Source organism: Cuculus canorus, chromosome 9 (genome assembly GCF_017976375.1).
Source record: "Cuculus canorus isolate bCucCan1 chromosome 9, bCucCan1.pri, whole genome shotgun sequence".
NCBI classification, from domain to species: Eukaryota; Metazoa; Chordata; class Aves; order Cuculiformes; family Cuculidae; genus Cuculus; species Cuculus canorus.
This window is the reverse complement of record NC_071409.1, coordinates 14,870,361-14,886,192: the sequence shown is the minus strand read 5'-3', so window position 1 is coordinate 14,886,192 and position 15,832 is coordinate 14,870,361. Positions and strand designations below refer to the sequence as shown.

The following is a 15,832-nucleotide window of genomic DNA, read 5'->3' as shown; positions in this document are numbered from 1 at the left end:
CTTCCTGGGACTATCTCCCAGCAACTTGCAGCTCAGGGATTTGCAGCTCAGAGGTCACCTGGGTTGGGGCAATACCCGTTTTCAGTACACAATGGGAGATGATGTGCTTGAGAACAGCCCTGCAGAGAAGGACTTGGGGGTGCTGGTCGATGAGAAGCTCGACATGAGCCAGCAGCGTGCACTTGCAGCCCAGAAGGCCAACCGTATCCTGGGCTGCAGAGAAGAACTTGAGGGTGCTGATCGATGAGAAGCTCTACATGAGCCGGCAATGTGTGCTCACAGCCCACAGAGCCAACCATATCCTGGGCTGCATCAAAAGAAGCATGGCCAGCAGGTCGAGGGAAGTGATTCCATCCCTCTATTCCTCTCTTGTGAGACCTCATCTGGAATACTGTGTCCAGTTCTGGAATCCTCAACATAAGAAGGATTATGGAACTGTTGGAACGGGTCCAGAGGAGGGCTACAAAGATGATCGGAGGGCTGGAGCACCTTCCCTACGAGGACAGGCTGAGAGAGTTGGGCTTGTTCAGCCTGGAGAAGAGAAGGCTCAGAGGAGATCTTATACCGACCTTTCAGTACCTGAAGGGGGCCTACAGGAAAGCTGGAGAGGGGCTATTTGTAAAGGCTTGTGGGGCCAGGACCAGGGGGAATGGGTATAAACTGGAGAGGGGCAGATTTAGACTGGACATTAGGAAGAATTCCTCCATCCACCATGAGAGTGGTGAGACACTGGCACAGGTTGCCCAGGGAGGCTGTGAATGCTCCATCCCTGGAGGTGTTCAAGGCCAGGTTGGATGGGGCCTTGGGCAGCTTGATTTAGTGGGATGTCCCTGCCCATGGCAGGGAGGTTGGAACAAGATGATCTTTAAGGTCCCTTCCAACCCTAACTATACTATGATACTATGATTTCTTAAATGCAGGGGTCCCTATACACTTGATGGCCTTGAGCAGCTCTGCCTTCCACCAACATGTTGAAGCGAACACTCCCAAGTTTCATCTTTTTTTCTACTCACACAAAACAGGGCAAGTTCCATAGCAACAAGGATCTTGCACTTTACTTCTGGATCCATACCTGGAAGACACTAGCTACATACACCTCCTGGCTCATGCACATACCGATTCGAGGATGGTTTTCTCAAAGACATCCAGCCTCCGTGTCTCTAGAGCGATGCCAATGGCCTGCTTGTACTTGTGGTCATCCAAGCACCGCTGGAACATTTTGTTCACTATCCCTTCTAGCCTTTCATCAACAGGTTTCTTCTCCCCTTCTGGCAGCTCCGCATTCTCCACACACTGCTTGGTATAATGATCAATACATTTTGCTGAAAAGATATTGAAGAAATAGAGGGTGGAGGGGAAGTCAGTTTCTGAGGTGTTAGCAGTTTTTATACAGGCGACAAGATCAGTATGTGCATACACACATTCTACAGTAAACACAGCATATGGAAAACCACACAAAAGTGGGGCACAAGAATAACCTGTGCAGTCATACACAGACAGTAGTGGAAGATACTTGGTACTCTCTCCTAACAAACTCTGAGTTTGGTGCTGAAACCAAGTAGATATTTTCAATATGGAAGCAAGGACATGATCTTTAGGTGGCACGATATTTTAAATAAAAAAGGAAACAGCAGTAGACTTCCTAGCTCCACTGTAAGCTCTAGTTGGGCAGACTGAAAGCCAGCCCTAGTCCATCATAAACCATACAGGGTAAGTGATACCAGCAGACAAGACATTGAAATTATAACTGCATCCAATATCTGACTTGCGGTCTTGTTATGGGTGGATAAAAAATAAAAAAAGAGTACCTCTCAGGTGTGCAGCTACACTCACTGGCCAATTATTTCCAAAGTTATGCTGACATTAGCAATAACAATAGCACACAAATGAGAGAAGGGACAATAAATAACCAAAGCAATGTTGCTATTATGAACTCATAATGGAATAACAGTTAAGAATAGGAAAAAATTACCAGAACTCCTATATAAGTTCTATTACAGAATCACAAAGCAGGGGAAAGAGCAATGAAGCTGGTGAAGGGGCTGGAGAACAAGTTTTATGAGGAGCAGCTGAGGGAACTGGGGTTGTTTGGCCTGGAGAAGAGAAGGCTGAGGGGAGACTTCATTGCTCTCTACTGCCTGAAAGGAGGTTGTGGAGAGGAGGGATCTGGCCTCTTCTCCCAAGTAACAGGGGACAGGACAAGGGGGAATGGCCTCAAGCTCCACCAGGGAAGGTTCAGGCTGGACATCAGAAAAAAATTTTTCACAGAAAGGGTCATTGGGCACTGGAACAGGCTGCCCAGGGAGAGGGTGGAGTCACCACCCCTGGAGGTATTTAAAAGACAGGTGGACGAGATACTCGGGGGTATGGTTTAGTGGCTGATAGGAATGGTTGGACTCGATGATCCAGGAGGTCTTTTCCAACCTAGTGATTCTTTGAAATGAAGAAAAATAAAGTGGGTAAAAATAGCTGTAGCTTTGGCTTAAATGGATACAAGGAGAGGAAGATAACTACAGAGAAAAGCAGGTAAAACTAGTAAAATCTCAAAGAGTAGTTTTGATAAAGCTTTTCTTTTGCAGCAACACTTGTTTACCAATGATCGTCTCCACATATTCAGAGTTGTCGTTGACATTGAAGAGGTCGCCTGCTCCCAGGGCATAGTTCAGCGATTCCTCAAAAGCTCCCAGGTGGTAAAAAACTTTAGAAGCAACTAAGGCAGCAAATTGCCGGCTCCGAAAGCCTTCATCTTCATAAAGAACTTCACTGCAAAGAAGGGAGAGAGGAGCTTCAGCTCTGTGTGGTCAGTTCTCTTTAAGGCGACAAGACAACATGATAGAACTTGCACCTTTGGAACTACAGCTCCAACCCCATAACCACTTATATCAGTGCCTTCTGGAAAACACAGAGACTAGCCAGCATCAAGCAAACAGAACTACATCCACTTCACTTCATGTTCTTTTTAAGCAGCACACACTGAAGTACTAAGTGTCTTCTCTTACATTTTGTCCACCGACTCAGAGATTTCTGCCCAGAAATCATTGACAACAGCATTCAATTTGTGAAGAGCAAACTCCTACAAAAAAGTAATAAAAAGTTGTATTACATTAAAAAAAATGCATTTATTACCTTTCCCCAGTAAAAATGAAGTACCGCCTAAGACCAATATCATAAGCACTGACCCATTTCAACAGTAAATCCTACTTAAAAACATCTTGGCAAGCATTCACTAATCTCTGCAAGTCCTTCACAAATACAGGCTGTTCATTTAACAAGAGAGACAACCTTGATGTTCCTTCCCATGGCCTCTCTGTGATGAATGACTGGCTAAAATGACTGATAGGTGAAATTCCTTCAAATACAAAGTTTTCAAAGTCTCTGTGGCAACCTTTGTGCAGCACACAGAACTCTTTCCTGTGGTCTATGCCAGCCAACTCCATAAATTTATTTGGACACAGTATTTCAGCAGATGAACAATATCCAAACGTCAGAGCAAAAGGAGGGCTAATCCAGATCTATTGCCACTATGCCTGCTTCCAAGCAAAACATTTAGGGGATTACCAATATTGCAAGACGCACTCCTCCTCCTAGAAGGGGCCATGTCAACTGTTTGAGTAACTAGCAAGCACCACCAATACACCACCGCCTTGGCTGTTTGGAGTTGTCGAATGGATTCATTACAAAACAGTAAAGTTGCTGATTTCCTCTCTTAACTATTGTGATTTTTCTTCCAAGTGAAAACTGTAATCGTGATAATTTTGTTTCACAACTCTTAAATGATGCTAAAAACTTGAGCTATTCTTCAGCTCTGAATCTTACATAGTCAAAATGCAGTCTCTGGAACACATTTAAACAACAATGCTCCGTTATCATCAGAGAGTTGGGAGCTTCAGCAAGTAGAGATCTGTGCATGGGAAGCTCTGGTTTGATCCATGTTCGAAACAAGGAAGTTTGACATCTGTTGTTAGTTACACCCTTCCTTTCAGCTTTCGGGGTAGATGTGATTTGGGGCCCATCCTGTTGCTCTCCCACCATTACCTACAGAGATTGACTCATTTCTGATTATAAGGTCTCACATAATACATTTGCTGTGATTTACTCCCAGATGTAAGAGCTTACCTTGAGCTGTGGCTCTTCTTCATCCAGAAGGGAGATGATTCCAGCTGCAAAACAAGATTATCATCAGTTTTGGGCTCTTGTTTCAAAAATGAACATGTTATTTAGCTCAAAACCAATGGAACAGGAGAGAAGGCTGTCTCTGGAATGCTGTTTTAAAATCTTCAGCATTAAAATTCAAAGATCAGATATAAGTTTGTATTAAATCTGATCAACATAAAATAGTTCAGAACTTATAAGTGGAAAGGTGCACTGTTTACAAAAGATGAACCTTCTTAGAGGAAAACCTATTAGACAGGAGCCCACAGAATCTGAGGTTAACTTCCAGCTCCATCACTAGACTGCAGGTTGCTATCTAGCAAGCCACTTCCACTTCCCTCAAGGGGCACAAGGAAGACCATGTCAGATTATCCAGACTTCCATCATGCCAAGAAAAAGGCCTTGTGGCTAAGAGAAGAGGTCCAACCTTACAGCTTTACCAAGACTCCTAACACTCCCCCAATCATTTGTACAACCAGCAATAGAAATGTGGTTTAAGTTTAATACGGAAGCTCAATATGAAGAATGGTTATAGCTGGTTCATTGTCAGACTCCAAGGAGGCAACTGAAAGGGCTGGAAGAGGATCTGCTTAAAGTCCAACACAATTCAGTTCCTTTTAGTCTTTCATCTGTTGTATAAATTGATGACATTTTTAAATCTAAATAAGCATCAAACTGGAACGGCCAGCAAGCCTACTGGAGGGTTGAACTGGTCTTTCAAAAGATGTTGACAAACTCAAGGGGGAGAAAATAAAATTCTAGAAGTGGACTGCACAGATCAAAATTTGAATATACAAATAAAGAAAGAAACAGGAATAGTACAGCAGACTGGGGTGAAACATGATTGATGACATCATATGGCTTCGGCGGGAGGCAGAGAACCCTATTTCACACCGAGATGTATGAGAGCATTTCTTAGCAGATATGAGGCAATCCTTCCCTCTGCTTGGCAGCAATGGGCGTGAGCCAGACAGCTGCATTCTGTGCCGGGCACTATGGGATTCAGAGCTGAGTAATAAGAACTAAGAGGTACAGCAATCAGGACTTACAAAGGTTGACTGGACGTCTGTAATGGGTTAGTCCATGGAAATCTGAGAAGGGTACAGAGTTCATACACGTACAGGGCAGCTGACAGCAGAAAGGGAATAATCTGATCCCTGTGTCACATACGAACATGAGCAATAGGGCCAAGCTTTATTTGGAGCTTCAAAGACTGAGTTTTAATGGGAAAAGTTTTCTGACAGTAAGACAGTTACTCACTTGCCCAACAACGCTGTCAAACCCCCATTATCAGAGATCCTTAAAACCAGGTTACACAAATGTCTATCAGTAACCACAATGGAAGGAGCACTGATGTGACTCTTGGGCAAGGCAGGCAGGTTCAGGAACCTACCCCACCATGTTCCTTCCACACATTTTTTGCAGCTCTACTCCAAATGCACAATTTTAGTTTTTATTAAATACCTATTACTTTTAATTACCTGAGCTACCACGGGGAAGCAATCTCACTCCTCTTCAACATACCATTCCCATCTTTTACAAATCTATCTGAAATGCATTCCTACTTCTTAATTAAAATAAAACATAATGCAAAGGGTTCAGAAAGCGAAAGCCACTTGCAGACTGTGGTCCTGTGCACTGTTTCTCTCACAGAACCCCAACCAGTCACGTATTAACTTTCATCCCAAGTACTTTTGAAAATACTTGTATTTCCTCATACTGTGAAGCTCTCAGTAGATCCAGAAACAGCGTTTAATTTCTCACGTGCTCCCTTTGCCTTTTCCTCTGGGAGGCAGCTGTGTTTCTGACTCCTCCACAGCTCAACCTCGCAGCGCCTGCCCCGTCATTCCCCCCTATATCCCTTACAAACACCGCTGCCCGCCGGCTTTATCCCTCCTACACGTTAATCGCTTTCAGCCGGTGATGTCCTCCCGCTCCCAACGGCGGGGTAGAAGCACACCAGCGGCTCGCGGAGGTACCGGGGCCTCAGAACGGACCGGCAGGAAGTGGACACGGCGCCGGGGCAGGCTGGGCTCTGCCCTCCGCCCAGGCGGCCGCAGCACCCGGGGACGGGGCGGGCACCGGGCAGCTCCCTCCGAGGCTCAGGCCTCAAGTGCCGGTTGCGGCGACCCGTCGGGCACCGGGACGGCCTCCCGTCCCCGCGGGGACGCACGGTGGCCACCAGCTAGGGGCCCCGAGGCCGCCACCGGCCAGAAGTGAGGCCCCGTGACGGCCGAGCCCCTCGGAGCGCTGCGGCGGTGCCCAGTCACGGCCCTGACTCAGCGAAACGCCGGCAAGCAACGCCGCCCCGCGCCGCTCCCTCACCGGCCGAGGTGATCATGGTGCCGCCCGGCCGGCCCGCGGAGAGAGGTGGGATCCGCTCGGGCCCGGGTGCGGTGCTGCCGGTTCTGCCTCCCCCGCTTCGGTTCGTTCCGCGCCGCCGCCCGGCCCGGAAGTGCCGCCAAGGGCCCCTTCCGGCAGGACCTCGCTGCTCCCGGGAAGGTGGCCGCGGCGATCGCCTGCACGGGAGGTCAAGAAACAGGCAGGCGCGCGCGGGACAGCCCTGCCTGCGTGGGCCTCGCTGCCACCCCGCCTCTCGGCCGACGCCACGCGGACCCCGCGGTCTCCCCGGAGGTTCCCATAGCACCCGCGTTCTGCTTGGCCCCGTGCAAGAAGTCGTTTCTATTACAAAAAGTGGAATACTTTGATTTAAGCTAAAGTAGAGTCAAGTTTCATAGAATCATAGAATAGTATGTGTTGGAAGGGACCATAAAGCCCATCCAGTTCCAATCCCCTGCCATGGGCAGAGACGCCTCCCACTGGATCAGGCTGCCCAAGACCCATCCAGCCTCGCCTTGGAACACCTCCAGGGATGGAGCAGCCACAGCTTCCTTGGGCAACCTGTGCCAGTACCTCACCACCCTCATAAGGAGGAAATTCCTCCTTACCTAGTCTAATTCTGCCCCTCTCCAGTTTATACCCGTTCCCCTTCATCCTATCACTAAGTTTAATCTAAGAAATAGGGTTTTTTTAAAGTTGGACAGAACATCCTCCTCGCAGCATGCTGGCTTGGGTTGTTTTCTCACAGTTTTTCCAGACGCTGTTCATTCTTCAGAGATGATGACATCTTGTGTACAGTATGATCTGTGCTGAACAGATGTCTCTTCTGTAATCGCCTCTGCAGCCTTTCCCTGTCTCAAAGGCAAGGTTAGGCACAGCTGGCTCCAAATAAGCAAGAGTTTTGACTGTTGTGGAGTTCATAATAATATTAAAATTAGTCCTTGGAAGGTAATAGAACACTCGTAAGATTTCTGGGAAGATTTATATACATGCATGTAAGTGGGAAATCCATTCTGTCCCAGCTCTCGTCTCATTGCACACGATTGATGGAGATCACTCCCTCCTGTTGCCCAGGCATTAGAAGGACACTTGATTTCTGAAACTCCAAAGCAAGTCTTACAAGTCTTAGAGAGTTTATTTGCCAGTGTTTTTTGTATCAGGCAAGGGACACAGCTATCCCCTGCCTGGGGGTGGCATAGAGGGTGCAGGGCCAGGGCCATGGGACCCCCAAGGGTGACCCTATCCATGCCCACATGTGCCTCGTGCCCAAGCGAACAGCTGCCCCGTTCCCACAGGCTGCACCGTGCAGGTGGCAGTTCCCCCTGCTGGGACAGGGGTGGCATATTTTGAGGCGCAGCCACATCCCATAGCACTGCAGGGTCAAGGCGTTATCCCATGGATTCACCACCAACCTGCCTCTGTGGGCCCAACCTCTGACATGCCTTGCAGCCTTGCGAAACAGCCTCACCCAAGCCCATTTCTCCCTTAGAAAGGGAAGCACACATACTGATGAATCTGACAGTCCCTCAACAAATCCTTCTCCCTGTCCCATCACTTTGTGGGCACAGAGAAGTGCTCAGATCTCCTGTGTACCTGAACATGCCCCAGCTGTGGAGAAGCACGGGATCGTTTAGGCTCCTGCTTCAGTTCTAATATGGACAGATGGGGAAATGCAAGGAAAATCCAAGTCAACAGCAATGATGCTGCACAACAAGAGATCAAAGTGCCTAGACATCAGCAGCATTGATCTCTACCTGTTTCTAGCAAATAGGAAACAAATACTTTCTGAAGGGCTTGAATTCTTCAAGGAAACCTAATGGACAACTGAGAATGTCTCCAGCCATCCAGATGACCTGAGCCACACACAGACCAATTCTGCTGGTCTGGATACCATGTACTGGGGTCACTTCCATTCCCTCCCTATATACATTTTCTATAAATCAAGAGAAACATCAGTTAAACCGTGCATAACACTATTGTAAGGATAACACCACGGCAAACAAAACCCAAACTGAACCATGTTCCAATCTAGAAATTAAATGTCTTTATTCTTTATGGCCAGCACGTAAGATGACTGTGCTCCTACTTTATTAAATCAATGAAACATTTAAAACTCTCAGCTGCACATCCACATGCACACATGCACTCTCAGACACTGTCTCCCAGCCAAAAGGGCAAAGCAGCACTGAACGGACCAACTCTAAATCTGAAAGCTGGTATGCTCTGCTCCAGCATTGCCAATGAGGTAGGTAGGTGTTGCTTTCTCCATCATACTGGTAAGGAAACTGAGGCACAGAAAAATGACTTGTTGAAAAATGTTGATGATCATAAGCATGAGCAAAGCTGGCTAAAAAAACATCCCACCCTCCAGGTAAGAGTTACAGAGATGCTGAAGGCACATTGCTGGGAGAGAGGGCTGTCTGGAGCTGGCAAGACTGCAGATACTTCAGCTGCCACTGGGAAAAAAGGAGTAAGAGAAAGGACAGAAGTGTGCAGAGGATGAACTGCCATGATTCAGCAGCTAACCCAGAGAAGAGATAGGCAGGACACGATGGGCTGAAGTTTCTGGCCTGGAATTCCAAAAGGACAGTGAGTCCCAAACAAAACCCAGCTTGTGCTAAAAATAAAATGAGACTTGTTTTATTTCACATTAAAGTAAAAATAAAAAATGTATTCCTACCATTATAATAATATTCCTCATAAACTAAGGATTTGTAATAAATTGTGTTGCCTCACAGGCTACAGGCAGGCCTTTGGGGCTACTTAAATAGATTATTTTTGCACTATTATATTTATTCGTGAAGCAGCCACATCTTGTTGAGAGGAACGCTGCAGGCCACCTCCAAGACCTGCCACGGCATGGCTGTGAAGACATCCCAGGTAAGAGGGGCCTCTCCTATAACCCCATCTAGCATCAGCCACGCCATGGTGTCCATCTGCCACTCTCTCCAGGTTCCCCAGTCAATCTATGAGCACCAGGACAAGCCAGAGGGATGGATCCTGCTCCAAACCAAACTCTGCTCCAGCTGCGTTACTATCAGTATCTTTTGTGTTACTCTTGCTACTCCCAGTAGGCTGTTATTGCATTTCTTCACCTTATACAGTTTCATTCAAGCCTTTTCAGCAGCTGGTAGATCCGAGACCTCATATTTAGTCTCACTGCAGTCTCCGTGCCACTGTGTTGGTTTTTTTTTTGTTTTGTTTTGTTTTTTTCTGGTCAGATGGAGGGTGGGAACTTCAAAGCAGCAATAAAGCAGGATCGCAAGGCAGCAGAATCTATTTGCCAGGGAGGACAGCCCTGGCAACCTCAGCAGGGAACTTCGCTCAGAATTAGGAAGTGTTCCCCTTTCTTCAAGCAGGTGGCTGCATTTCACATCCAAAGTCCCCATATCATCTTGAGATACATCCCCAAAGAGCTTCTCAGAAGCCCAGTGTCCATTGGCAGCTCCAGGCGCCCCCAGGCAGCAGGGTGCCCTCTGCCACAGATTTCAAGGCTGTTGGCTACAGAAGACCTGGGCGACTTAAGCCAAGCAGCTTTTCCTCAGAGCTGTGGGTCCTTGGAGGAGAGGGTGAGTGGGCATGCACCAGCTCCTCTTCCCACTGCTCCAAATCCATGGGCAGATCCAGGACATGGACTGTGCTGGGCATCCAGCAACTCTAGGTGCCTGTGTCTCCAGCAGCTTCTTCACAATTTCCATTGGGAGACAGAAAGGTTAAAGCCACTTCTTCCTCAGGGTCCTGCAAGTCATCTGCAACGCGCAGAGAGAGGTCAAGGGAGATTTGAATGAGAAACCTGTCTTGCAAAACGCATCTTAAAACAACAAAAGAAAGTATGGGACAAAGCAATTGATATATACTCATGACCTAAGCACAGCTGATTTTTCCATAACTGATTTTCATTTTGTTTTACAAACTCAGCATTGCTTCAACAATGACCAAAGGAACACAGGAGCCAGCTCCCTGTCCTCCTGCAGTCTCGGCAATCTCAGAATAAGCTGCATGGCCATGATGCATCATCTGCCTGGCACTCATTGCAAGTAGAGATAGTTAATTTTTCTGACCCTAGAGAGGTCTCAAAGCTGCACAAACATTTCAGCTGTTTTCTCAGATTCTTATGCTTTTTACAGTGGAGGAGCTTCCCCTCCTCTGCGTGCTCTGTAGAGCAGTCTGGATCTCCACACCATGCACCTTGTAACCTCCTGCATGGGGATCCTCTGCAAAAAGACAATCACTGCTGGAAAAGGTAAGCAGAAGTGCCAGTGATACAGCAAAGGCTGAACACTAGGGTATGTAGTACCTGAACAACTTCCTTTTGAATCAGCGGGACAAAGGTTGACCACCCTATTCCTACTGCCCACCCACCCACTCCCAGTCCCAGCCCCAAATGCATGTGATTTGGGAACACTTCTTCCAGCTATTTGTAGAAAACCTGATGTAAGATCAGAGTGATGCTTCCAATTCATTGTTTGGATGGACAGCAGTTCGGCTGACAGGAAGCCCAGCAAAGCGCAGTTGAGTCCAGCACTGCTCCCAGGGGTGTAGTTGGGCACTGGACCCAGCGTGGGTTTATTTAGCCAAGAGAAAGGTCAGAAAACAAAGAGACAGCAACACAGCAGTCAGGTGTGCACTGTTTGTCTTCAGGTTCTGGCCAAGCCACAGCTAGGGAAGAGATGTCAGCTGCAGAACTGGAAATAGCTTAAGGAGACCCCCAGCACGAGGTTTGGGCACTGAGACCCCCGGAGAGTTGGTGGGGAACTCCTGACAGACACAGCAGAGTACAAGGGAGGGAGCTGGGCATACCTTCATGAACGTGGTTTGCAGCTTTTGCTTCATGATCTTTTCTGTGGCTTCTCCTGCTCCAAGAAATGCACCGCAGAAAAGATGGGAGCCTCCACCTCCCCTTGTTTTTCCCCTCTTCTGCATAAACCAGAGAAGACAAGTTCAGATTGGCAGCAGGTCAGTCCTGCTGCTCCCCCACTTCCCGGCTGCTGACTCAAAACATCTCCCCTCCACAAGCCCAACTCCTCGCAGCAAAACCTGTTCCACTCCATAGAGCCTTCTCCTGGGAAACACAGAGCAGCTCCCAGTAACATTTATTGCAGGCTGAAAATTCTCTACTGCCCTGGAAATTCGTCCCTGCTGTTGGTTTCCACTTTGCTACCTCCTTGCCAAAACCATCCTGGAAGCCAGAGGCCAGAAGAAGCAAGAAACCTGGCAGGAGCTCAGCCAGCACATGTGGCGAGAATGGGACTGACACGGCTGGGTATTCCTTCAGAAGGAAGTTTTTCTTTAGTATTACCACACAGCTTCTGCCACATCAACCTGTTTACTGCTCCCCACTTTATTAAGCAATACCTCCTTGCCAGGGAGTCCTGCTGGACACGCAGACTCACAGCACAGTGAAAACTATAGCTGTAACTGCTGGCAAAATGCAGAGAGCACGTGGCCTCCATCGATGTACAGTATAGTATTTATTCCGGACGACAACAAAGGTCACAGCAAGTTACTACAGGCTTTCAAGCGATTATAGTAAAACGCTACTCCAGCATATTTTATACAGCCTCCAGCAGCAGCAGCTCAGCATCTCCATTGAAATATCATCCAGCCTTTCACCTCCTAATCAGATAAAATATGATAAACCGCTTCAGCGTACTTCAGCTTATCAGACCATTGCGACACTAAAGGGTTCATAGTGGCAGTGTGTCCTGCCAGTCAACAAACCAAGACCTCCAGCTGTAAACACAACCCCTCCACGCAGTGCACAGGGACTCAGGACACCACTGAGGCACAGCACAATAGCAGCACAGACCTGAGAGGTGCAGGAACCCCTCTGCCATTCCTGTTCCAGCTCCACTGCACAAATGAGTGTCCAGGACATTCCCAGCAAGGGGACATTCCTGCAGCTCCAGAGCCACTGTCACAGGCAGAGCTAGGCAGCTTTGTGTATGGAAGAGGAAGAGGCTTTGGAGCTGGGCTGCAATAAAACAGGCACAAGTACACGTACAGAGAGCCTTACACTCTGTACACCACCCAGCATCCTTATCCAGATACAAGAGCAACTTTTGTCAGCTCAACACAAGCCTCTTCTGAAGGCAAGAGAAGAAACAAGACAAGCCCAGCCCTGACTGAGGAGATCTTTACAGTGGGTTCCCTAGAACCTGCTTTGCAGGGTGTCCCATAGTCCTCCTTCACATTACATTAAAGATATTATTCCCCTTGTGCCTTGCTTGTGAGGAAAGCCACAGGATGAAGGAGGCCAGGCTGCAGTGAAGCTGATGTCTGGCACTGCCAGATCCCCAGCTCTCAGGAGACACAGCTACGCTTGGGATCCCTCTGGGCCCATGGAGATTTTGAAAGGTAAGGCTCATGGGGGCATGGGAAGAAGCTGCCCCTGCCCGAAGCCGAGCTCTGCAGCTGATGAGCGTCATTACACACACAGGTCCTGGGACACTTACATGACTAAGAGCATCAGGCAAGCATCAGAGGTGAATAAAAGCAATGTGCTGAGTCCTCCTACCCACTACCCTTATAAAGCACACAAACAGGCTGCAAAACCTGCTCCAGCTCCTTCTGCTCCTCTTTCTCCACTGTTGGCTGCTACACTGCTTCCATGTCTGCACAAAGGACAAAATCCACAGCTAGCCACCAGAATACACGTGCACAGCCACACACCAGCAATGTGCAGAGGTAGAAAAACGTCACATATGCAGGGATATTTTTCTGCCTCTGCAGCTGCTGTCCCACCAGGCTGCTGTGACCAGAACTGGAGGGCTCACTGGCATCTGGAAGCACACCAGAAATTCTTGTGGCAGGAACAATGGGAGGAAGACAAAAGCATATGAAAGGAGAAAAGCTGGAAAGGGGATTTTGTGTGCCCCAGTACAAAGAGTTGGCAGAAGACAGCCCTGAACCTTCACAGCGGGTCCTGGCCACCTCAGAACTCCTCAGTGTCCAGATCCAGGATTGTGGACTGAACTGATGGAATGATACACCTGAGCTGCAGCGAACCATCCCTATATCCCAGGGATCCCAGAGGACCCTGGCAATGTGGTGCTGCAGGCAAGTGCCAGGATCCCTCTGAGTAAAGGCAGTGAAACAGCAGAACACCAGAATCACTGGAAATGATGGGGAGCAAGGAAAAAGTGAGGAAAAAAAATGAAAGAAGGGAGAAGGAAAGGACAACAGCCCAAAACAAGCAATGCTAAAGATTAAAGTGAGCCCAGGCTCTTTTGTGTGGCTGCCCATCACCCTGCAATTGCACACAAACATGACTCGCCTTTCACCAAGTGCTGCTCCTCAAGACCTGTTTGACACCCAGCTTTCATCTTGCCATCCTCAGGTTGCTTAAACTGGCCACCAACAGATGGTTGGTTTTAAACCCAAACACTCATTTGCTGTTGTTCTTATTCATTATGCAAAGCAAGCACAATCTCCTTCCTCCCACAGGAAGGTCAGGTCCTGCCTGCACCCTATGGCAAATGCTGAGCCCCAGTCCTGTGTCCCCAAGAAGAAACATCCATAAACATGGATGACCACTGCATCACAGCTGCCGCAGGCCTGCTATCCATGAGCTGCTCTAGTGCTTCCCAACTCGATGGGAAGTTTGTCCTCCCCAGCTGCCAAAACTGGGAAGTCCACCAGGAAAAGGCAAATCCCATTGGGAAGGCTCTGATTTCACCAGGATAAGAAATCCCATTGGAGAAAGATCTGATTGGGTGAGGGGAAGATCCCACATAAGGAATCATCAGATCCCACTGGGGTGAGATCCCATGAGGGGTGGTCAGATTCCAATGGCAAAAGCCAGATTCCATTGACTGGGGAGAGATCCCATCAAGAGTGGCCAAATCCCATTGGGGCTGGGGAGAGATCGCATGAGGACTGATCAGATCTCGATGGCAAAAGCCCAATCCCATTGGGTGGGGGAGAGATCACATCAGGAGCAGTCAAATCCCAGCAGTAAAGGCCAGATTCCATTGGGGTGGGGGAAGAGATCGCATGAGGACTAGTCAGATCTCAATGGCAAAGGCCCGATCCCATTGGGGTGGGAGGGAGATCCCATCAGGATTGGTCAGCTTCCCACTGGCAGAAGCCACATTCCATTGGCTGGGGGGAAAGATCCCATCGGGAGTGCTCAGATCCCCATGAGAAAAGCCAAACTCCATTGGGTGGGAGGAGAGAGATCCCATCGGGAGTCCTCAGATCCCCATGGGAAAAGCCTGATCCCCCAGGCAGATCCCACCAAGAACCGTCGCATCCCCCTGGGATGGGGCAGGTGCCCCCGCAGAGACGCCCCCGGTACCTGCGGGATGCTGCAGGGCGGCGCGCAGGGCGCGGCAGGCGGCGGCGCGGCAGGCGGCGGGGCTGCCGGGGCGGTACCGGGCCGCCTGCACGGTGCCCCCCGCCGGGAACTGCCGCCGCAGCGCGGCTTCCAGCGCCGCCGCGTCCTCCCGGTCGGCCCCGGGCAGGAGGACCCCGACGACGGCGGGCGGCGGGGCGGGGGGCAGGCGGCCGCGCACGTCCCGCAGCAGCTCCCGCAGCCGCGCCCGAGCCCCGCGGCCCCGCGCCGCCCCGCCGCGGCACAGCACCAGCAGCAGCCGCGCCCGCAGCGCCCGCCGCCCGCCCGCCTGCCGCCACCGGCGCCCCGGCACCGGCCCCGCCGCCGCCTCGTCGCCCAGCAGGTCGCGGGCGAAGGCGGCGAGCGTGGCCGCCGCCGGGACCCCCTCGGCCACCTCGGCCACCAGCAGCACGGCCTGCCGCCCGCCCGCCCGCTCCACCAGCGCCCGCAGCTCCTGCAGCTCGCCCGCCGCCATCCCTCGCCGGCACCGCGCATCGGCTCCGGCACCGCCCCTGGGCTCCGCACCGCCCACCGGCCCCGGGAACCCGGCGGCACCACCGGCCACGGGCATCGCCTCCGGCACCGCCCCCGGGCTCCACCCCACCCCGTACCGCCCACCGGCCCCGGGCATCGCCTTCGGCACCGCCCCCCCCGCACCCCACAGCATCCACGGCTCCGCGGCATCACCTCCGGCACCGCACACCGGCCCCAGGCTCCGCGCCGCCCCTCGCACCCAGCAGCGTCCCTGGCCCCGGGCATCACCTCCGGCACCGGCGCTCCGCACCCTCCCTTCGCCCCGCCACAGACCCGTGCACCGGGTCCTGCACACCCTGCATCATCCCCGGCTCCGCTCCCGCCCCGCAAACCGGTCCCGCGCATCGGCTCCAGCACCTTCGCCCGGCGCTCCGCACCAGCCCCGCACACCCTGCATTGTCCCCGGCCTCGTTACCCGGGCATCAGCTCCAGCACCGTTCCGGCGCTCCGCACTGCCAAACTCCCCTCGGA

General features: G+C 50.6%; 2 protein-coding genes across 2 annotated transcripts in view; both read right to left on the bottom strand.

The window, feature by feature from the left end:
* The window catches only part of PSMD1 (proteasome 26S subunit, non-ATPase 1), a 77,382-nt gene extending 70,745 nt beyond the window's left edge, over positions 1-6,637 (bottom strand). The window contains exons 1-5 of the mRNA XM_054074724.1: positions 6,478-6,637; positions 4,117-4,160; positions 3,000-3,073; positions 2,594-2,763; positions 1,117-1,322 (exon numbers count right to left, since the gene is read on the bottom strand). Of these exons, the coding sequence (XP_053930699.1) occupies positions 1,117-1,322; positions 2,594-2,763; positions 3,000-3,073; positions 4,117-4,160; positions 6,478-6,493 (510 nt within the window). The 5' untranslated portion in view covers positions 6,494-6,637. The remainder of the gene's footprint in view (positions 1-1,116; positions 1,323-2,593; positions 2,764-2,999; positions 3,074-4,116; positions 4,161-6,477) is intronic.
* Positions 6,638-9,110: 2,473 nt separating this feature from the next.
* On the bottom strand, positions 9,111-15,302 carry C9H2orf72 (chromosome 9 C2orf72 homolog). Its single transcript, XM_054074753.1, has 3 exons — positions 14,792-15,302; positions 11,293-11,409; positions 9,111-10,241 (listed from the first exon to the last, which is right to left on the bottom strand). The coding sequence occupies exons 1-3, from the start codon at positions 15,300-15,302 to the stop codon at positions 10,150-10,152; spliced, it is 720 nt and encodes a 239-aa protein (XP_053930728.1). The 3' UTR covers positions 9,111-10,149.
* Positions 15,303-15,832: the final 530 nt, after the last annotated feature.